Source organism: Uranotaenia lowii, unplaced genomic scaffold (assembly GCF_029784155.1).
Source record: "Uranotaenia lowii strain MFRU-FL unplaced genomic scaffold, ASM2978415v1 HiC_scaffold_959, whole genome shotgun sequence".
Lineage (NCBI taxonomy): Eukaryota > Metazoa > Arthropoda > Insecta > Diptera > Culicidae > Uranotaenia > Uranotaenia lowii.
This window is the reverse complement of record NW_026598932.1, coordinates 1-20,180: the sequence shown is the minus strand read 5'-3', so window position 1 is coordinate 20,180 and position 20,180 is coordinate 1. Positions and strand designations below refer to the sequence as shown.

At 43.6% G+C, this 20,180-nt stretch overlaps 3 protein-coding genes across 6 annotated transcripts; 1 reads left to right on the top strand and 2 right to left on the bottom strand.

Moving 5' to 3' along the window:
• The first annotated feature begins 6,523 nt into the window (after positions 1-6,523).
• LOC129761001 (uncharacterized) lies at positions 6,524-7,676 on the top strand. Its single transcript, XM_055758701.1, has 2 exons — positions 6,524-6,737; positions 6,880-7,676. Exons 1-2 carry the CDS (start codon positions 6,524-6,526, stop codon positions 7,674-7,676), a joined length of 1,011 nt encoding a protein of 336 aa, XP_055614676.1.
• Positions 7,677-10,305: 2,629 nt separating this feature from the next.
• Positions 10,306-15,658, bottom strand: LOC129761000 (SWI/SNF complex subunit SMARCC2). Of its 4 annotated transcripts, none has more exons than XM_055758697.1 (8): positions 15,473-15,658; positions 14,905-15,024; positions 14,717-14,830; positions 14,328-14,657; positions 12,514-14,067; positions 12,197-12,446; positions 11,293-11,910; positions 10,306-11,213 (listed from the first exon to the last, which is right to left on the bottom strand). In XM_055758697.1, the coding sequence occupies exons 1-8, from the start codon at positions 15,587-15,589 to the stop codon at positions 10,771-10,773; spliced, it is 3,546 nt and encodes a 1,181-aa protein (XP_055614672.1). In that variant the 5' UTR covers positions 15,590-15,658; the 3' UTR covers positions 10,306-10,770. The 4 variants fall into 4 exon arrangements, with proteins under 4 accessions (XP_055614672.1, XP_055614674.1, XP_055614675.1 ...); XM_055758699.1 differs by having other exon boundaries at positions 11,293-11,823; XM_055758700.1 differs by having other exon boundaries at positions 11,293-11,820.
• Positions 15,659-17,186: 1,528 nt separating this feature from the next.
• Positions 17,187-18,315, bottom strand: LOC129760999 (eukaryotic translation initiation factor 1A; the record flags this gene model as incomplete). The annotated part of the gene is made up of 1 exon (XM_055758696.1): positions 17,187-18,315. A coding segment is annotated over one exon (325 nt), but the record flags the coding sequence as incomplete, so codon positions are not given.
• Positions 18,316-20,180: the final 1,865 nt, after the last annotated feature.

Sequence of the window (20,180 nt, the reverse complement as noted above, 5' to 3'; positions counted from 1 at the left end):
TTGTTTCAAACCATACAGACTTCGTCGTAAGCGGCAAACCGTTCCATCTCGATTATTTGGCAGACCAGCAGGGATTCTCATGTAGATAGTTTCGCTCAATTCGCCATTCAAATATGCCGTCTTCACATCGGCATGCTTGAGGATCATTTTTCGCTGAAAGGCAATAGTAAGAAGGATTCGTAATGTTACCTGTTTTACCACCGGAGCGAAAACTTCGTCGTAATCCGTGCTAAATTTCTGTGTAAAGCCTTGGGCAACGAGTCGGGCTTTATATCGTACCACATTTCCGGCCTCGTCTTCTTTCCGCTTGAAAATCCACTTCGAGCCGATAACGTTGACACCAGCTGGCTGATCGACTATATCCCAAGTTTGATGCTGCTGCAATGACTGTAGCTCGTCGTTGATTGCTGCCAACCACAACTCCTTTTCTGGACCACATACTGCTTCGTTGTACGTTCTTGGTTCCGGGATTTGCTTGGAAACCAAATTCGTATACTCGCTGTACCTCACTGGCCTCACCCCTTTCGTGAATCTTTCGGACCTCCGGACTTGGATTGGGGATTGCAGCTCCTCACTGCTGATATAATCGAGGCTGCTATCCAAAGGCTTCTCCTCAATCAATGTAGACTCTGGATCCAACTCAGTTTCGGTCTGCAAAGATTCTGGATTTTCGGTTTCTTTTTCTTGATTCGGTGCCATATTCCACTATCTGCGACGGTTGAGCAAACTTTATTCCGGAACCACTGTTCAGGAAACGAGCATCACGACTGACAACGAATTTATCAGTCACAGGATCGATGAACCGATAGGCTTTGTGTTGATCGGAGTAGCCTACCAATATCATTTTCGTTGCTTTCGGTTCCAGTTTGCTTCGGGTTTGATCTGGAACATGGACGAACGCAGGACTTCCAAACAACTGCAAGTGTTCCAGCCTGGGAACCTTCCCAAACCAGACTTCGTACGGCGTTTTCGAAATGGACCTTGTCGGTAGACGGTTTTGTAAATAATTCGCTGTATTTACCGCCTCCGCCCAGTAGCGATATCCCAGCTTCGAATCCAGCAGCAAACAACGAGCCATTTCCACTAGGCTCCGATTTTTTCTCTCTGCTGTCCCATTCTGTTGCGGCGTGTAGGATGTGGTGTACTGCGGGGTAATGCCTTCTTCTTTGTAGAATCGTTGAAGTTCTGATGACTTGTATTCACCTCCCTGGTCAGATCGGATCACCACCGGTTTTCTCCCAAAACGATTTTCAACGGAACGAACGTAGTGCTTAATAACATTTATTGCTTCAGATTTTCTTTGTAGGAAATACACTGCACTATATCTTGAGAAGTCGTCAATCATGGTCATGAAGTATCTCGAACCACCAGAAGAAACCGTGTTCATGGGACCACAGATGTCGGAATGGACCAGATCCAGCACACGATTTGATGATGTTCCAGATTCCTTGGGGAAAGGGAGCCGTGCCATTTTCCCCTCCAAACAGCATTCACAGGGTTGATTGGTTGCACAGGGACAGTCAGTAATTTCGATACCATCCGCCAGACTTTCCCTGACCAATCGTCGAATTGCTTCCGGATCACGATGGCCAAGTTTTCTGTGCCACTCGAACATGCACCCTTCAGTATGTGCATTAGCTGCTACTTCCACTCGGGTTTCTTCGAAGTAATATAACCCTTTCGACTTGAACGCAGTTGCCACCAGTTCATTGTTACGCCAAATCAAACACTCACTTCCGGAAAACTCCACTTCGGCACCTTTTTCAGTCAGCTTGCTTACGGACACCAGATTCGATTCTAGACCCGGTACGTATAGGACACCGGATAGGGTGATAATGTTCTTGCCTCCCTCAGCATCGCACAGCATCAATTTACCGGTTCCCTTGGCCTTCACTTCGGACATGTTTCCATCAGCTACTCTCACACTCATGCCAGATTCCGGAACCAATTCGTCGAAAAAATCCAAATTGCCGCACATGTGACTTGTTGCACCCGAATCAACGATCCAGGATTTGGTAGCACATTTCGTCGAATAAGTCACAAACGCAAACTCTTTCTCACGCGCAAAATTTTCTTCAGTTGCGACACGTGCACGTGGTTTGAATTCACGTTTGAACGGTTTCCTTGGCAACTTTTTCGCTTCTTCTTCCTTTTTCACTGCTGGACAATCACGCCTCCTATGTTCTGGTTGGCGACACTGGTAGCATAGCAACGGCTTCGATGTTTGGACACGTAACAAGGACTCACTTCGGTTGCCATGGTTTCCTTCACTCCGTTTGATTGCTTCGTCCAACAATCGAATTTTGACCATTTCGATTGTCAATTCGTTTTCCGGCTTGTTTTCCAAAGCCAGACCCAGATTGTCGTACGACTCCGGCATACTCCGCAGGACCATCAGCATCGAAATTTTGGCAGGGATTTCATACCCGGCCTTGGCGATTCTCTCGAACAAATCTTCCATTTGGTTGAGATGGGCTTCCAGATCTTCACCTTCCTGGTACTGCATGTTGATAACCTTCTGCAACATGGCCAGAACCGACGTAACACTCGAGGTTCGGAACTGTCTCTCCAGGGCGTCCCAGGTTTCGCTCGACGTGTTGCACCTCTGAATAATCCTTCGCTGGCTCGGCCCGACCAACAAAGCAATTGTTGCACGTGCTTTTTGGTCGCCTTGATTCCACGCTTCGGTAACCGGATCCGGGGCTCGACTCCTAACAAACTTCCACAGGTCTTCTCGCACAAGGAGCATCTCCACGTTGAAACTCCAGCTTTCATAGTTGGTACTGTTGAGTTTCTCGATTGCGTACTTGCTTCCGTCCATTTCTGGCAAATCCAATTGCAACGAGTTTTTCACCAACACTTCAGAAACGGTTCTTTGTACTTTCTTCACTCCTGGGCCCATAACCTATTGGAGGTTTATGGCCATAAATCGAACAAGAGAAGACTACTGGTATAGTTAACAGGTTTATTAAGACTAACTTTTACTTGAACTGATCGTTTCTTAAATAGCTAAATTTACAGGTAACTATGGTAATTTCAGTTGTTTATTATTTTCCCGATTGCTCAGTTTTCCACCGTTATCTCCAACAAGCACAAATGTTGCACCGTTTTTTTTTTCGCTGACATCTGGGATACTGCAACATTCCCGGCCGACTGGATGCAGGGTATCTTCGTAAAGGTCCCGAAGAAACGAGACCTGAGTGCGAGCCATAACGTTAATCTGTACAACCCCAAAGTACTCTGCAAAGTGATTCTGAATAGGATCCAGGAGAAATTCGACGCTACACTCCGACAGCAACAAGCTGGATTCCGATCCGGACAATCATGTGTGGACCACATCACAACGCTACGAATAATACTGGAACAAATCAACGAATTTCAGAACTCTCTTCTGCTGCGTGTTTGTCGATTTCGTGAAAGCAACGGACCGACTGAACCACGAAAACATCTGGGCTGCTCTTAGACGTCGAGGAGTCCCAGAGAAACTAGTCCATCTCATCAAAGCACAGTATGCGACATATTCGTGTAAAGTCTTGCACGACGGTGTCTTATTTTTATTTATTTACATAGTATTCCGTCTCACGACATAACTTAACGAACATAATTCCTAAAATTCACTCGGGTCATGGCAACCGTTCTCCAATTTCTCGGACACCCCACGTTCGCCAGATCATGCTCCACTTGGTCTAACCACCTCGCTCGTTGCGCCCTCGAGCAATATCCATGTCTCGTGCCTGTAGAGAACAACCGGTCTAATGAGCGTTATATACAGGTTACACTTCGTGCGAGAGCTAAGTCTTCTCGACCGCAGTTGCCTGTGGAATCCATAGTAGGCACGACTTCCGCTGATAATTCGCCTCCGGATCTCACGGCTAATGTCATTGTCTGCGGTCACCAGTGAGCCGAGATAGACAAAGTCTTCGACTATCTCCAGCTCGTCGCCGTCGATCGTGACCTTGTTATTACTGGACAAGCGGATTCGGTCGGTCTCGGGTCCGCAGGCCAGCATGTACTTCGTCTTGGACGTATTAATCATCAACCCAATCCTTCCTGCTTTGCGTTTCAGTTTGCGGTAGATCTCCTCCACCGCCGCAGATGATCTGCCGACTATATCAATGTCATCGGCAAAGCAGATAAGTTGACTAAATCTGTTGAAAATCGTGCCCAGCATGTCGCCCACCGCTCGTCGAATAACACCTTCTAGCGCCACGTTGAACATCATGCAGGATAGACCATATCCTTGTCGAAGCCCCCTGCGCGATTCGAACGAACTCGACAATTCACCCGAAATCCGCACACAGCACTGCGTTCCATCCATCGTCGCTTTGATCAGTCTGATCAGCTTCTCGGAAAAGTCGTTCTCGTCCATGATTTTCCATAGCTCGTTACGGTCGATCGTGTCGTATGCGGCTTTGAAGTCGATGAATAGATGATGCGTAGGGACTTGGTGTTCCCGGCATTTTTGGAGGATTTGCCGTAATGTGAATATCTAGTCTGTCGTAGACCGTCCCTCCATGAAGCCGGCCTGATGACTTCCCACGAATCTGTTTGCTTGTGGCGTTAGGCGGCGGAGTAGGATTCGGGACAACACTTTGTAGGCCGCATTGAGGACAGTGATCGCTCGGTAGTTCTCACAGTCCAATTTGTCGCCCTTCTTGTAGATGGGGCATATTACCCCCTGCTTCCACTCCTCCGGTAGCTGTTCTATGTCCCAGATCCGGACTATCAACCGGTGTAGGCAATCGGCCAACTTGTTCGGGCCCATTTTGATGAGTTCAGCTGCGATGCCATCCTTGTCCACGACGGTGTCTTGTCCGATCCAATTCCGGTAACTGCTGGAGTGAGACAAGGATGTATTTTATCACCGCTGCTTTTTCTCTTCGTAATGGATTATCTGGATCGATTGACTGTAGACCAAGGATCGCCATGGAATCCTTCGACAATGGAGCAACTTATCGACCTTCACTTGGCTGACGATATTATTTTGCTCGCCCAAAAATAACAAGACATGCAGAGCAAACTCGACGAAAACTCCAAGGCAGCAAGTCTCAAAATCAAAGTCGGAAAGACAAAGTCGTTGGAAATCAACACAGTAAATCCTTCCAATTTCATGGTAGCTGGACAACAAATTGAGAAAGTTGAGTGCTTCCAGTATCTTGGTAGCCAGATAACGCCTGAGCGTGGTACCAAGAAAGGCATCGAAACCCGGATCAGTAAGGCCCAATTTGCGTTTGCGAGTCACCGGAACATCTGGCGATCATGCCAGATCTCTTTACGAACGAAAATCCGAATCTTCAATTCAAATGTCAAATCCGTATTTTTGTACGGGTGTGAAACTTCGTGCACACGTGACGACGCGAAAACTGCAAGTATTTGTGAATTACAATTAACACACGACGTTTTACAGGACACGACCCTGTTGAAGGAGTAGCAATCCATGTTATCCTTTCAACAATTCCATAGCTAGTTTTTCCATAGCAACAGTGCTTAGTAACGAACTTTGTTTATAATGAAAAATATATCACTTAGTACCAGAACTCCGTTTAATAAAGACGTACTTTTATAATAGTCTTAAAGCCTTTTGGATTCTGGTTGTTCCTGTCCTTGCCCCAATTCTGCTATGTGGGTTATGGGCTCTTCAGGAAGAGAAGCAGTTTTACACGGCATACCGTTATTCTGTTTTGGAAATGGATCCCACAATTGGAGCTTCTGGGTCAAGATGCATCTGGACGCATTGGGGTTGGCCCACACGTTGGCGCAGGATCCACCGGAAGTGGCAGCAGAAAGGACGAAATTTTGTGAAGCGGACAGGAAAGCGAAGTCAACGTTCATTAGTTTCCTCGGAGACGAATGCCTGGAAATAGTTCGTGACAAGGCAACAGCAGACTGATGTGGCGTGCTCTCGAAAATCCGTTTGCCAAGAAAAGTCTTGCCTCGCAGAATCTTTTTCGGAAGCAACTTGGTCGTTTAAAAATGAACGAAGGTGAATCCATGCGGTCCCATCTAGTGAAATTTGAAAACCTTGTTCGGCAGCTACGTTTGGCAGGAACGAATTTGTCAGAAGCAGATGTTGTAGTGATTCTTTTCGGCACCCTGCCGGAATCATACGACCCCTTGATCACAGCCTTGGAGAACCTGGATGACGATAAACTGAGCCTGGAACTCGTAAAGCAACTTTTGCTAAGCGAGAAGATGAAGCAGCTGGATCGTCATAGGGTTGTGCAAGATCAAGAGCAATCAGCAGCGTTTCTTGGGGCTGGTTTTCCTAAGAAAGTCGCGAAGAGGTTCAACGGAAGATGCAATCGGTGCGGCAAAAAGAGACACAAGAGGGTCGATTGCCGTGTCAAACTGGATGGTGAGGCTAACGTAGCATCAGGGAGCAAATCTGTGTGCTTCATGGCAGAGAACGCAAGACAGTGCTGTGTTTCAAGCTCGACTCTGGATCCAGTGAGCATCTAGTGAATGATAGATCGGTTTTTGCGTCGTTTTTCAAATTGGGCAAATCGATTATCATAGAGAAAAGATGGACAGACCCTTGAAGCAAACCGGGACGATAATTGGAAGCAGCAACACCAAAGTGCTCGTCAATATGAAAGATGTGCTGTACATTCCGGATCTCAGGGACAATCTGATGTCGGTCAAGAAGCTGGCAAAGGCTGGAATTTCCGTGCTGTTTTCTGGCACCAAAGCTACATTGAAGAAGGATGGAATGACAGTTGCGGTCGCATATCTGAATGGTAATCTTTATTAACTGTGAATCAAGATAAATTCAGATGATAATCAAGTCAGAAGAGAGTGCATGATGCATCATGGTCATCCTACCTATCGAACCAGAGGGGGATGAAACTGATGGTTCGAAACTAATCACCTATGTTCAAGATTCTTCATGTGTGGTTGATAGTGAATTGCCCGATTCGCTTACTGGTTCCGAAGAATTCCCTGAGGCGGATGAATGTGCAACTGATGTTAGCAGCAACGGAGAGCCATCCGCGCTCCCGCCGCACCTAGAACACCACGAGCCCTTAAAGCAAGCGTCGGTGAGGCGTAGCGGTAGGGAACGCTCGCTCCCAGGTAAGTCCTGGTTTATTCAGTTAATTTTGGTGCAGTTTCTGCTGGTCTTTCTTTTGATGTTCCAGAAAATTTTTCCGACCTTGGTGCTAAATCGTACGATGCTGGTGGAAGATGAGAGGAGGAGCGAACCTAATTCCTTCGAAAAGAATTACTCTTGGAACCTGACAATGTGCCCAGATGGTATGAAGCTCTTGATTCCGGAATGGATGTTTCGCCTTAATGAAGATGACCATAGTCGACCGTTGCACTACGAGGCTCGATTAGCAGCGAAAAACTATCTACAACAACTTGGACAGGACTTCGAAGAAACCCACCCCGCCGGAGCTCGGTTAGCAGCGATCCATGTGGTTTTCGTTGATGGAGTGATTTCAAGGAATGTTGAAAGAGACGGTTTACATGGAGGTTCCCGACAATCGTTGCATGCTGTAAATCGGTCCACCGGATATCATTTTGCGTGCGATCATGAGGCCTCAGGATTGGTGAAGATAGAAGGTATCGAGAAACAAGATCAACTTGCTGATGTCTCAACCAAGCTGCTGGAATTCCGTTTGGGACCCGAAACGGATGCCGGCCTACATGAACGAGAGCGGGTGTTGAAGGAGTAGCAATCCATGATATCCTTTCAACAATTCTAGTTTTTCCATAGCAACAGTGCCTAGTAACGAACTTTGTTTATAATGAAAAACATATCACTTAGAACCAGAACTCCGCTTAATAAAGACGTACTTTTATAATAGTCTTAAAGCCTTTTGGATTCTGGTTGTTTCTGTCCTTGCCCCAATTTTGCTATGAAGATGTCCGACTGATCACACGAAGAAATTACTGACAGGATCGTATTACGAGTGTCGTAGTGTTTGTCGAAACATGGTTCCTTTATGCAATTTTCCTTTTGGTGAAGATGAAAAGCGGCGACATAATTGGTGGGTCATCTTCATTTATTAGCGGTTTCTCGGAGGTACTAAAGAACATCGACTCCCATGCGTTCAAATGTGAAGCTTTTCTCACACATTTCTTAAAGATCAGATTTTCTCAGTTTATGGAGTAATCCATTTCCGTTGCGTGGGCTGGTACGCTTGACTCATTGCAATTGACCCTGCAATTTCTATGTTCTTTAAGTCGAACTTTAAATTTGCGACAAGTTTGGCCAATGTAAACAGCTGGGCAACTCTCACAGGGAATTTCATAAATTCCAGATCTCTCATCTTTTGGAATCTTATCCTTCAAGGAGACCAACCGATCGTTAAGGGTGCTGCCGCTCTTGTATGCTATTTTCAGACCGTGTCCTGTCAGTAATTTCTTCGTGTGATCAGTCGGACATCGTCATGTAGATGGACAACATCGAACCCGAAACCGGTCGACAAAAAAGGTAATTTTGAATCTATCTTCCGTTTGTAAAAACGTTAAGGATCGTGCCCTGTAATACGTCGTGTGTTAATTGTGTAGTTAAGTTCTTACGTTTGCACAAATCCGCTTAAAAAAAATGAGTATTTGTGCCATCAAAGGGCGCTAGAAATCGAGATTCGGGAACGTAAGTGGAGTTGAATTGGGCACACGCTGCGAAAAGATGAGAACGAGATTTCCAGGGAGGCGCTTGAATGGAATCCAGATAAGAACATCGAAGGAGAGGCAGGTCCAGAAACTCGTGGCAGCGAAGTCCAGCCACCGAAATCCGAACTGTCGACGAGAATCTTGGCTAGGACCAAATAAGAAAGCTGACTCGGGATCGTCAACAGTGGACCGGAGAATCGACGCGGGACCATTAAGTAATTAAGTAAGTAAGTAATCGGCACACGTCTCGGGGTCTTCTGTACCAGTCTGAAGTTTTCGAAAAAGGAAGAAGGAGATAGAGGATAAAGACCAAAAATGAGAAAGAGGAAAAAGAGTATAAGTACATGAGCACAGCCTACCCTTTGATGTAGCTTTATAGGATGAAACCAAAGGGCACATCTGGCATATACGAAGCCCAAGGTGGTTTTAATTGGACTAACCAATTCACGACAGCAAACACCCGGCTGTTATGGTTTGAAGTAAAATTACCATCTTGTTAAAAAAAAAATTTCGTGTTTCAAAGAAACGACCGATGCTTCCAGATACAAAGAAAACGATGCTTGTAAGAAGCTTAGTCTGGTTAGTGAGTACATTTTTTATAATTCTAACACAGAAAAGCACAATTACGATCGGTTGCCTTGCGAGTTTTCAATTTCGTTATTTGGATCTAGTTTTTAGTACGTACCTGACTCGTTCAATTCGAAGAATACGCCTTCAATTTTGTTTAGCTTGTAGCGATATGATCACGTCATAACGAAGGACTGCTTTGGAAGTTTTTGTCCATTTGCTGCCTTCAGAATCATGTTTAAAAGGCTTTTTCACTGGTTCTGTACATCCACTTTAATTTTCACCATTGGGCCTTCAAGTAATTCATGGGTAAGGACCGATCAGTCTTGAAAACCACAAATAAATACCACTCTCGTTCAAGGTTGACGATTTTTTTGCACTGGTTTTGACCTGGTGTCGCACTGCCATCGGGCGGTAGTGCCCCGACAATTTTGTCAGTTTTGCGAGAGAGCGTGTGAGTGAGTGAGGTAGCAATACACTGGCGACGGTTTGTATTTGGGTTAAGGTTAAGTATGCAACTGAACGAGGGGAGAAAACAAATAGGGTATAGTTTTACACTCTAACCAACACTTAGCTACATTTTTTTTATTATGGGTTTATGAGCGCCTGTCACCCGGAAAGAAAAAACAGAACGAGGTGAATTTTAAATAAGAGTAGTATAGCTTAGAGTTGGACAACCCCACAGAGCCCTTGAGTTCTGAAGCACTAATAACGTATTTGTTTCTACCACCGGCTCAGTCTAGACCTGGCAGTGGAATAAACAAACAAAATCACCAGTGCATTGCTACCTCATTCACTCACACGCTCTCTCGCAACACTGGCCGAATACACTTACTCGATGACAGCACTTGGTGGACCACTAGGTCTGAACTAGTGTAACACTCGGAATAAAAAAAAACGCTATCAGATTGTATGCAACGACCCTTCCACGACCCCAAACTATCAAATCATCACTTCCACAGACTTGCATACCGCAGCCGTTACCCATCGGAATCGTACGAACTAACCAACTCTTAGCCACAAATTAAAACTTGATTTCTAGAAACCGTGAAACTTATCGTTTTCCACAAGATTGTAAGAATTTCTCAAATTCATTTCCGAAAGAAATCGAACTTGTTTTACATCTATGTTAAAAGATTTATTAAGCTTACATTTTACGTTTATGCGCGTTTGCGGTCAAATCATAATATTTACGTGTAGTAGTCTACCATTAGAGATATCATTATTTTGTTTCATCCATTCAATGCTTGTTTGCTATCCGGAGTGTGTCACGGAAAGCACCTAAATCACACTCTAAGTTGAAATATTTGTTCCTGCATTATTAGTCGTACCATGCTTCAATGCGTTTAGCGTTTGTTCTTCGAAGTTGACACTGTAGACACAATTTAAAATAATCCAGAAAAAAAACGAAGAAAACCACGAACGGAACAAAACCTGTTTCTGAAATAGTAACCCACGAATATGTCGCAGGAATATATCTTTAAAAATAGATATACTGAGATAGTGGGTGCCCATAGTACAAGGGAACGACTATATGAGAATAAGTTATGGTATAACTCTTACAGACCTCTTATAGTTTGCGGTTTATGAAGGTGGCGGAATTGGTGCGCCTGGCGGAGGTCCCTGTTGTTGGGGCACCGGTGCGATTCCTGGGCCTGGTTGTGGCACGGGCGCACCTTGGGTTGGGGGAAGCGGTGCCTGTTGCGCGGCAGGAGCTTGAGGGATCGGGGGTTGTGCTGCAGATGGTGGAGGTGCTTGCTGGTGCTGGGGTACAGGAGGTCCACCAGGAATGGGACCGCCAGCCACTGCCGCTGGGTGTGGTGGCATCGGTTGTTGCTGTTGCAGGGGTTGTCCCTGTGGGGGCTGAACTGGTGCCGACGGAGGCACAGCGTTATTTTGCATAGAACCTTCGGATGGAATCGTAGTAGGGGGAGCTGAAATGATGCCATTGCTGCTGGGAGCGGTGCTGCTGTTGGGTGCCCCAGGTGGACCACCTGTAGATGGCATCGCAGGCTGCGGTTGAGAATCTAAAAAGTATAGGGAAGGAGTTTTAGTACAATTTGAACAATTTCTGAAAGGCTATGAGATTTTGAATATCAGACTCACTAGATCCGGGGGTTGGTAAAGGATTATGACCAGGGGCTGGGGGTCCTTGTGAAGGATTTTGAGATGGATGCTGGGATGGTGGAACGGCTCCTGAAGGTGGCCCGCCGGAAGGTTGCTGCCATTGTCCCTGTTCAAGTTGGAATCGTTGATGAGCTTGTTGTCGGGCGCGGAATTCAGCCGCTTTGAGTTGCTCCAAATGGAACTGCTGGCGTTCCTGTATCAGCTGCTGTCTCTGGTACTCCAAACCTTCCCGTTCACGTTCCATCGTTGTTTCCAGTTCTTCGAAGTGTCGTAATTTGATTTCCAATTTCTTCATCTGAGTTTCAACGAGAAGTGCGACCAAGCTTTTAATTTTCCGCTCCTCAACGGCTGCCAAATGTTTAGCTTTGACGGCAGCTGCGGCCAAAGCGGCAGCAGCAGCGGCCTGCAGGTTAGATTCGTTGAATACTTTAGGGTCACCGTTCTCTTTCGATGCTTCTGAATCCTTAGTTTTATCTCCCTCGGCGGTGCCTTCTCCCGTTTTTTCACCTGCTGCCGCGGCATCAGAATCAGAAGTTTTAGTAGATTCATCTGTAGTCTTGGTTTCATCTTTTTCAGATTCCGGTTTATCGGATTTATCTGATAGTGCCATGCCATTCAAATGCACAAAACCAATAATAATAAGCAGTATCAAGCAAGAAATAAAAAAAGAGACAGAATCACAATCAGCGAACAGTGTGGAATGAAGCAAAACAAATGAATCAAATATAAAGTGAAGAAATTTGTAAAATTATTAGTAATTGTAGCGATTCCCATCTGCACAATGCTAATGACTATAACACCAAAAAATGAATTGAACTAATTGAAACTAATTGAAAATGCGAAGAATATACTACATGTAGATTTGAAAAGAAATATAACATACCTTCGTCTTTCTTCGAAACATCTTTCATCTCCACGTCGGTAGAACCGGGTGTGGCTGGGGCTGCTGGAGTGGCCGAACCGGAAGCGGGAGTTCCCGGCACTTTAGCATCCTCTTCTTCTTTGTCCTTGTCGGGACCGGTGCCCGCAATACCGCTGGTGGCCAAACCGGCATACGGATCAAATTTACCACCGAAGCTGGATTTTTCCACGTTCTTCAGATGTGCATCCATCATGGTCGCTGGAACTTCATCCTGAGTAGAATAATAATAATGTTAATTATTAATTATTTCTAGATCTAAATGTTTAGATGAAATTTACCTTGATGGCAGCAAACTCTTCCATCGCAGATTTTGCCGCAGAAGCAGCGATTCTCGGATCTACAACCGAAGCCAAAAATGCTACCGTGGACATAATTGGGTTACCCGCTTTGCTGAACGGTATCGGCTGATAGGACAGTGGACCGAGATAAGTGCTATCGTCCTCCAAGTAGGGATCTTCAATTGGCAGTCTTAGGAAGTGTAGGATACACTCATCCTGAGTGCGAGAGCCGACATGTTCGCACACCTTGTTCCAGTCGTCCTTGTACATTTCAAGACCTTCCAACAGAAGCAAAGTTTCCTGTTCGGTCCACTCGCGGGACATGCTGGCTGCGGTTTTGTTTCTCATTGCAGCCGGCTTCTTCGCGTACTGGTCCAAACGTAAACCGAATTGGCCATTTGGATCGGCACTGACGGCGTTCGGTTCCGACTTGATACCATCCACGGATCCAGGTTCTGAGCCTGAAGCGGCAGCGAGTCCTGCCGAAAGTGATCCGTCTTCTTTTTTGTCACCTTTCTTGTCCAAATCAAGTAAATTTTTGGCAGCTGATGGCTGCGCTGTTTTCGGTGGATTCAACGGTTGCAATCCACTGGGGGTGTCGCTTAGTACATGGAAGTGAGATGTTGGTGGAGGACCCATTGGGGTAGGTCGAGATTCGGCATCGATCTGGTAGTTGACCAAACCCCACTGTTCCAAAAATGCATGAACACGCATGATCGCACAAACGTCACCGGCCAAATTACGACGACAAGCAGTGCTAGTCAGATATTCAGTTGGATTTAAGCGATAAGTATCAATCATGAAGTTGCGATAGGCAAGGTATATTTCTGGAGTCTTGGATTTGTTCTTTCCGTTGAAGAACTCAGGCAAAGCACGTTTCTCAACAACGTGAATCGAGTTGTAATCGAACCAAGCCGAGTAAGAAGGGACAATTATGTGGTGCGTTTGCTCGGTGACATTATCCTCTAGATCGTCCTTAGGGAATTCCTGGGTGTTGCTGTTATCGCTGGTTTTGCCAGCTTGACTGTCGTCTCCAGTACGATCCACGTTGGCACGATCAATGTCGTCATCTAGATCTGTCATAGTGGCGTATTTAAGTGGCATCATTTCGGGATCTCTCTTGGGCTGCGGAGTAGCCGGCCCGGATGCGGAATTGCTCGAGCTTGCCTTCACTTCCGTCAGATTAGACTCCGGTTGCGGATCGTCCATGTCCTTGGTAAGATCTTCGGACTCGTCATCATCAATGCGAGGCTTCTTTTGGAAAGCTGCCGGAGAACGACCCATCGGTTTCCTCTTGCCTCCCTTGGGTTGCGGCGAAGGCGAACGTTTGTTACGTCGCTGGGGAACCATTTTGGCCGGGGTCTTCTTGACCCGTTCGTCGCTCATGAGATCCTCCACCCCAAGACGCAATTTGTGAACCTTTTTGCGACCGTTTTCGTCCACTTCGTAGTCCTCTTCGGCCATCCACTCGTTGTATTCGTCCAGATCGGTAACCCAGGAAACAGAGACACGCCATCGATCGCCCGGTGATGGGGGACAATCGGGAACGTTGTCCTACAAATGGAAGACATTGATTTATTAGGTGAACATGATATCTATTTCTAATGAGGTATTTATGGTTTATTTAATGGCAAACTCGGAAAAATTACATAAAATTCTTGTAAAAAGAATGCAATAATGAAAGGAACTGACGGATAGATTAAGCAGAGGTTTAGTAGAAGAAATGTGATAGGTGTTGAAAAGTGAACTAAGAGCATTGGTATTGGAAAGCTTCGAAGGCACGTTTTAGACCCACATCATTCGTCTCAACATACCGGCAAGTCGAAAGTATTCGGCACCCATGTGTCGTACGATTCCGGGAAATAATACCAGTGGATCATGACGTATTTCTCCCGGCGGAACGTGGGCCGAGCGTAGTCCTCCGGTAACGGATCCACAGCCGGATAGATGATGTGCGTAGCCTCGTCCTCCTCCAGGGTCATCTCACCCTGGTGGTTGGTGATGATATCGGTGATGCGGTTGGCCGTGGCTTTGTCCACCTCCGGCCGGATGTATACGATCGGTAGGCGCATGCATTCGGCCTCGATCAGTGCCGTCTCCATGTCCAACAGCATCTGAATAATGGGGTCCTTGCGCATTGGGTTCTGAAAGGGTGGAACATTTGATCAAAAGGGAAAAGGGCCTGGAGCTGGAACATGCTTACCTTGTTTACGGTGAAGTCGAACTTGCGCCAGCGTTGTTCCGCCTTGTAGCGGTACATCGTGGCCAGGATGTGGCACAGAGAACCACCCGGTTTGAAGTCCATGAAACATCGCATCTGATTGGGAGTAAATAAGAGGAATAGACAATCATTATTTTTTTCAATTTTTTAATGAGAGCTACGTCACTTACCGGTAGTCGTGTAGTAGGAGGATCCTGAGAACTCTTACCAAGCTTCGTTTCCTGATATTGCACAAACTGAATTATCAAATGTGCAAGGGACTCTTTTGTTGGTGGTTCCGGTGCCATATACTAAAAATGGAAAAGAACACGAATTAACACCTGTGTCGTAATAAATCATTCGAATCTTAACTTTCTAAAGGGTAGTTGGAGACATTAAAGATGAAATCGTGTAGATTTTTTCTATAAAACTTATTAATGAATTCAAAATACCAATTTTCAAAAAGAATAAACACTGAAAAGTACGCAGCCTATGAATGGCCGCGAGTGAAATCCCCAATTAGCATAACATTCATCCACCTCGAATATTACTGATTTTTATAAATTGTGGTTAACAGTACATAACACTAGTTATGTAGGTTATCGACATATTAAACTATTTTTTAAAAATACTTTGATGTATTATCGATTACGTTCTTTACATTTTTTCCCCTTTTTGTGGGTTTCCACAAATTCAAGATGGCTTATTTTACACGGCGGCATTCTCTGAGCTCGCCCAAGTCGGAAAAGGAAGCCTTACCTTTTTGAAGTTTTTCTGCAGCCATTGCCGCACGGTTTCGAAACCCTGCAGCGATTCCGGAGCCAGAAAGAACTCGGCATTCGGGCTGCCGTCCTTTTTGGGGCCCAGCGATACCATTTTCTCGGTTAAAATTCAATATTTTCGGTAAGCCGAAACACAATCAGCAACTTTTTCGGCGGACGCTTTCGAACGGTGGCTGCGTGCGTGTTTGGTTTTATTTTTTTAGCTGTTCTTGCGCTCAAGATTGATAGAGGTTTTTAAAGCGCAAAAGGTGGGAAACGTCAAAAGCGGACGAGGGATACGATTATTTTAATATTTTAGGCAAAAACTAGAATGTTACAATTTCATCGCGAATACCAAAAATTCTCGTGTGAGCTTTCATTTCGTGGAATAACACAGAAAAACCGAACCGAGAACAAAATTTTTATTCTAATTCTCTCTAAATAAACTAATTAGATTTAGAACAGAAAAACGCTTCTGAATCCAGGGATAGTAACGTTTAAAAATTTCAGGGACGGATGAGGGTTAAATGAGTTTAAATTGATTGTTTGATCAATAGTATACTTAGATAGATATGGCATTTTAAATGAAAATCTCAGTTTTTCAATTTTTTTTTTCATTCGACGTAATAAAAGCGCCAGCGAGAATTGTTAAAAAAAATCTATGAATTTAAGAGCTAATTTTGAATAATTTAAGGACGTTGATTCCAAATATGTAATTAATTTTTTTTTTTCTATCAGCTCAAGGTTTTGAGATGAACTTAAGAATGAAATGTAGATAAAAATTTGTGGACTTTTTTGACAATACTTTTGAATATTACAAATAAAGGTTTTAATAAAATGATCCATTTTTCCGAATACCGAGAGTAATTTTGAATTCTGAGATAGAAGTTTTTTTTTTGTCATTTTTTCCAATGCTGCAAAATAATTCTTAAAAAAAAAGCTGACTTAACTTTTAAGAAGATTTCAAGCAAATGGAATCTTCGATAATTCTGAAAGCATAAAAATTTATTTTACAAACCCCGTTCGATTTTGGCAACACGCCCGTACATTTTGTGTTGCCAAAATCGAACCGTTCTTTTCTCAAATTTTTTTTTTCAGTTATTTTTACAAAATATCTATTATCATTATCAAAAACGTTATTTTTAGTCACTTTCTGACCTTTTGTAGTTGTTTTTTTTTTTATCATGTTTTTGATGCATTTTGAACTTTTCTTGTTTTGTTTATAATGTTTGTTTTCATTTGTCATATTTGTGGTTTTTGTCATTCTTCATCATTTTCAGTTGTTTTTTGTCATTTTCAGTCTTTTATTTGAATTTGTTTTTTTAACTTTTCGAATTTTTTTTATCTTTTTGTCATTTTTGAGTACTTTATAAAATTTTAAAAAAATTTTGTTTTTATTGTTGCATTTTATCACCATCCAAAACATAAAAACGTATTTATGGTGTTTGTATACATTAAATTGGTCCTGTTATAAGGAAAACTAAAAGGTAATATTGTTACTGAAAACCGTTCGATTTTGGCATATGTGCCAAAATCGAATGTTGCCAAAAACGAACGGAGTCTGTATTTACTTTTCAGGAAAACTTTGAAAGAAAAAGTCATAGAAATGAGATTCAAATTCATCTAAAATTTTTAACTTTTTGTTAAGATTATTTCCCTATTTTTTTAATTCATTTCAGGCTTTCGGATACTTACAAAGATAAGAAGATCAGTTTTTCCCTACCTCCTGCTGCTCGAATAGAATTGATTTTTTTTTATTATGTTTCTATACAAACATTAGTTGTTACATGCATCTCCTTATTTTGTGTATGGGTGTGTGTCAATACCGCTATGAACTGATTGCACCGAACACGCATGGCTCTTCCCAACCCTGCTAATGCCAAACTTGATCCTTTGCTAGATTTTGGTCAGCTCAAAAACATTACTGTCCGGGAGATTAAGTTACACTATATGGATAATACGGAAATATGGGTGTTACTGGAAATTTAACTGAATTGTCCTACAACAAACTTCGTTTGAATTTGATTATTCGGAAAACAATATAGGTACCATGCATAACGAAGCGATGAAGTGTTTTCTAATTAGTGTTTCTGGATACTCTCTGGCGTGATAATAAATATTCCAAATAAAACACAAAGAAAATTTGTAGATAAAGCTTTGACGAGAGTTTCTCAGGCTCGATATATTTTCAGTTGAAAACAGATAATATTTTTTCGAAACAATCAACTAAAACGATAAAATCCCTAGTATTTGATATATTAGCCAGGTTTTCGTGCTTTATCCACTCTCGAATGTTCATACTCGCCTGCGAATTTTGGGTCGCTGAAAATCTGAATTATCATACTTCCGGCTAGTCTTATAAAAAGTATTTAACTGTTGTTGCTGCCACTACTAACGAATGGAGACGAAGAAGAAGTGTTTGCAGGTGCGGCCGCCGGACTGCTACTGTTGTTGGTTTTGTGGATGTTGTTGTTGCTGCTACTGGTGTAAGCTTTGTTGTTTGCCGTTTTGACCGATCATATGGCATCGACGGCGTCCACCTCCTCGTCGGAGCTATACTCGTCACCGAACTCGATGTCATCGTCAAGATCGTTGTCGACAAATGTGACCGTGTCGTTGATGCGCACCGATTCCGGAAACTCGCCGTACGTTTTGAGATTTCGCGCCTCATCCGGGGTGTACTTGAGGATGACGTCCGCCTTCGAATCCTGGTAGTCACGGAGGCCGATGAGGATAATGTCGCCCTGGTTGATCCAAACCTGTCGGGTAAAAAGGTGAAGGTTAGCAACAAGGTTTACGTTAATATAATCAAAATTCAGTAAGAAAGTGAATGTTAAGACACTTAAAAATTGTACACACTAAGATTGCATTTATCTCGCTCAGGACCATGAATCTCCGTGTCACGGGAAAACTGCTCAATTTAAACGAAGTTCGAAAGGGAACTCGCCCGAATCTCAGGACGCTTCATCTCTCCTGAAATACGAAACAAACTTGCTACGAGAGCACAGAAACTTAACGTGTCCCCGTGACTGCCAGACAGTGATCTCCTGAATCACGGGAGATCCAATTCTTGTCAAATTTTCTGTCTCTTGCTCTCCTGCATGAAAAAAACGACAGGTTTTTATCTCTCTTTTCCACATGTACATGAAAATTAAAACCGCCAAACGTTTAAACTCGTCACTTTTTGCGGTTACCGTACGTGTGTTGTTAAAGATTAGAAGTTTTTATTTTGTTTGAGTTCATACTGTTGACAGAAAATTTTGTTGTGGCCTGCTCAGAACGGCTCTTCATCCGGTGAACTTTCCACCTTTAGAATCGCAGAACTGCTTGGAGAAACTCTACGGCTGGTGCGGTATTCTTTCGCCCCGTTTTGGGAGCTTTGGTCGATCCATTAGATACCTGACTTGGACATGGACCCGAAGCGCAAGAATTTCAATTCCATGGGTCGCAAGGCGCATCGGTAAGTTTCATTGCCATTCAGCGTTTGGGCAATGAAAATAATGGAAATATTTTCTTTTTTACTAACAGAAAAATTTTGTGTGTGTGTGTGTGTGTGTGTTATGATTGTGAAGAATCGTGAAACGTGTGAAACAGGTGAAATGTACAAAAGAAAAAAAAGTTACTTGAAATAAACTGAACTTGTTTTAACAACAACTGTGTTTCATTTTTCAAACATTGCATAGAAATTTATTGAAAAAATCAAACCAGGGGAAAGGGTAGCAGAATTCATACAAATCACAGAAGGAAACACTTTCGAGCTCACAGGAAAATTCCAAAAGTTCCTGCAAGTCACAGGGGAAAACCCTTTCGAACATTCAGGCGAATTTGACAGTTGTTTTCCTGAGCTGTTTTGTTGTCCTGAAATCGTCCTGTAATTTCAGCTGTTGAAAATACAGGACGAAATCGTCCCGACCACAGGAGAAAAAATTAAGTGTGTACACACTAAGATTGCATTTATCTCGCTCAGGACCATGAATCTCCGTGTCACGGGAAAACTGCTCAATTTAAACGAAGTTCGAAAGGGAACTCGCCCGAATCTCAGGACGCTTCATCTCTCCTGAAATACGAAACAAACTTGCTACGAGAGCACAGAAACTTAACGTGTCCCCGTGACTGCCAGACAGTGATCTCCTGAATCACGGGAGATCCAATTCTTGTCAAATTTTCTGTCTCTTGCTCTCCTGCATGAAAAAAACGACAGGTTTTTATCTCTCTTTTCCACATGTACATGAAAATTAAAACCGCCAAACGTTTAAACTCGTCACTTTTTGCGGTTACCGTACGTGTGTTGTTAAAGATTAGAAGTTTTTATTTTGTTTGAGTTCATACTGTTGACAGAAAATTTTGTTGTGGCCTGCTCAGAACGGCTCTTCATCCGGTGAACTTTCCACCTTTAGAATCGCAGAACTGCTTGGAGAAACTCTACGGCTGGTGCGGTATTCTTTCGCCCCGTTTTGGGAGCTTTGGTCGATCCATTAGATACCTGACTTGGACATGGACCCGAAGCGCAAGAATTTCAATTCCATGGGTCGCAAGGCGCATCGGTAAGTTTCATTGCCATTCAGCGTTTGGGCAATGAAAATAATGGAAATATTTTCTTTTTTACTAACAGAAAAATTTTGTGTGTGTGTGTGTGTGTGTGTTATGATTGTGAAGAATCGTGAAACGTGTGAAACAGGTGAAATGTACAAAAGAAAAAAAAGTTA

Bases quoted from the DNA above. Each gene is read 5' to 3' on its own strand.
- LOC129761001 (XM_055758701.1), top strand. From the start codon at position 6,524: ATGGACAGACCCTTGAAGCAAACCGGGACGATAATTGGAAGCAGCAAC. The intron at 6,738-6,879 runs GTAATCTTTATT...CCTATGTTCAAG, and splicing joins TGCGGTCGCATATCTGAATG to ATTCTTCATGTGTGGTTGAT.
- LOC129761000 (XM_055758697.1), bottom strand. From the start codon at position 15,589: ATGGTATCGCTGGGCCCCAAAAAGGACGGCAGCCCGAATGCCGAGTTC. The intron at 15,025-15,472 runs GTAAGGCTTCCT...TTCCATTTTTAG, and splicing joins TGCAGAAAAACTTCAAAAAG to TATATGGCACCGGAACCACC. The intron at 14,068-14,327 runs GTATGTTGAGAC...TTCCATTTGTAG, and splicing joins CGAATACTTTCGACTTGCCG to GACAACGTTCCCGATTGTCC.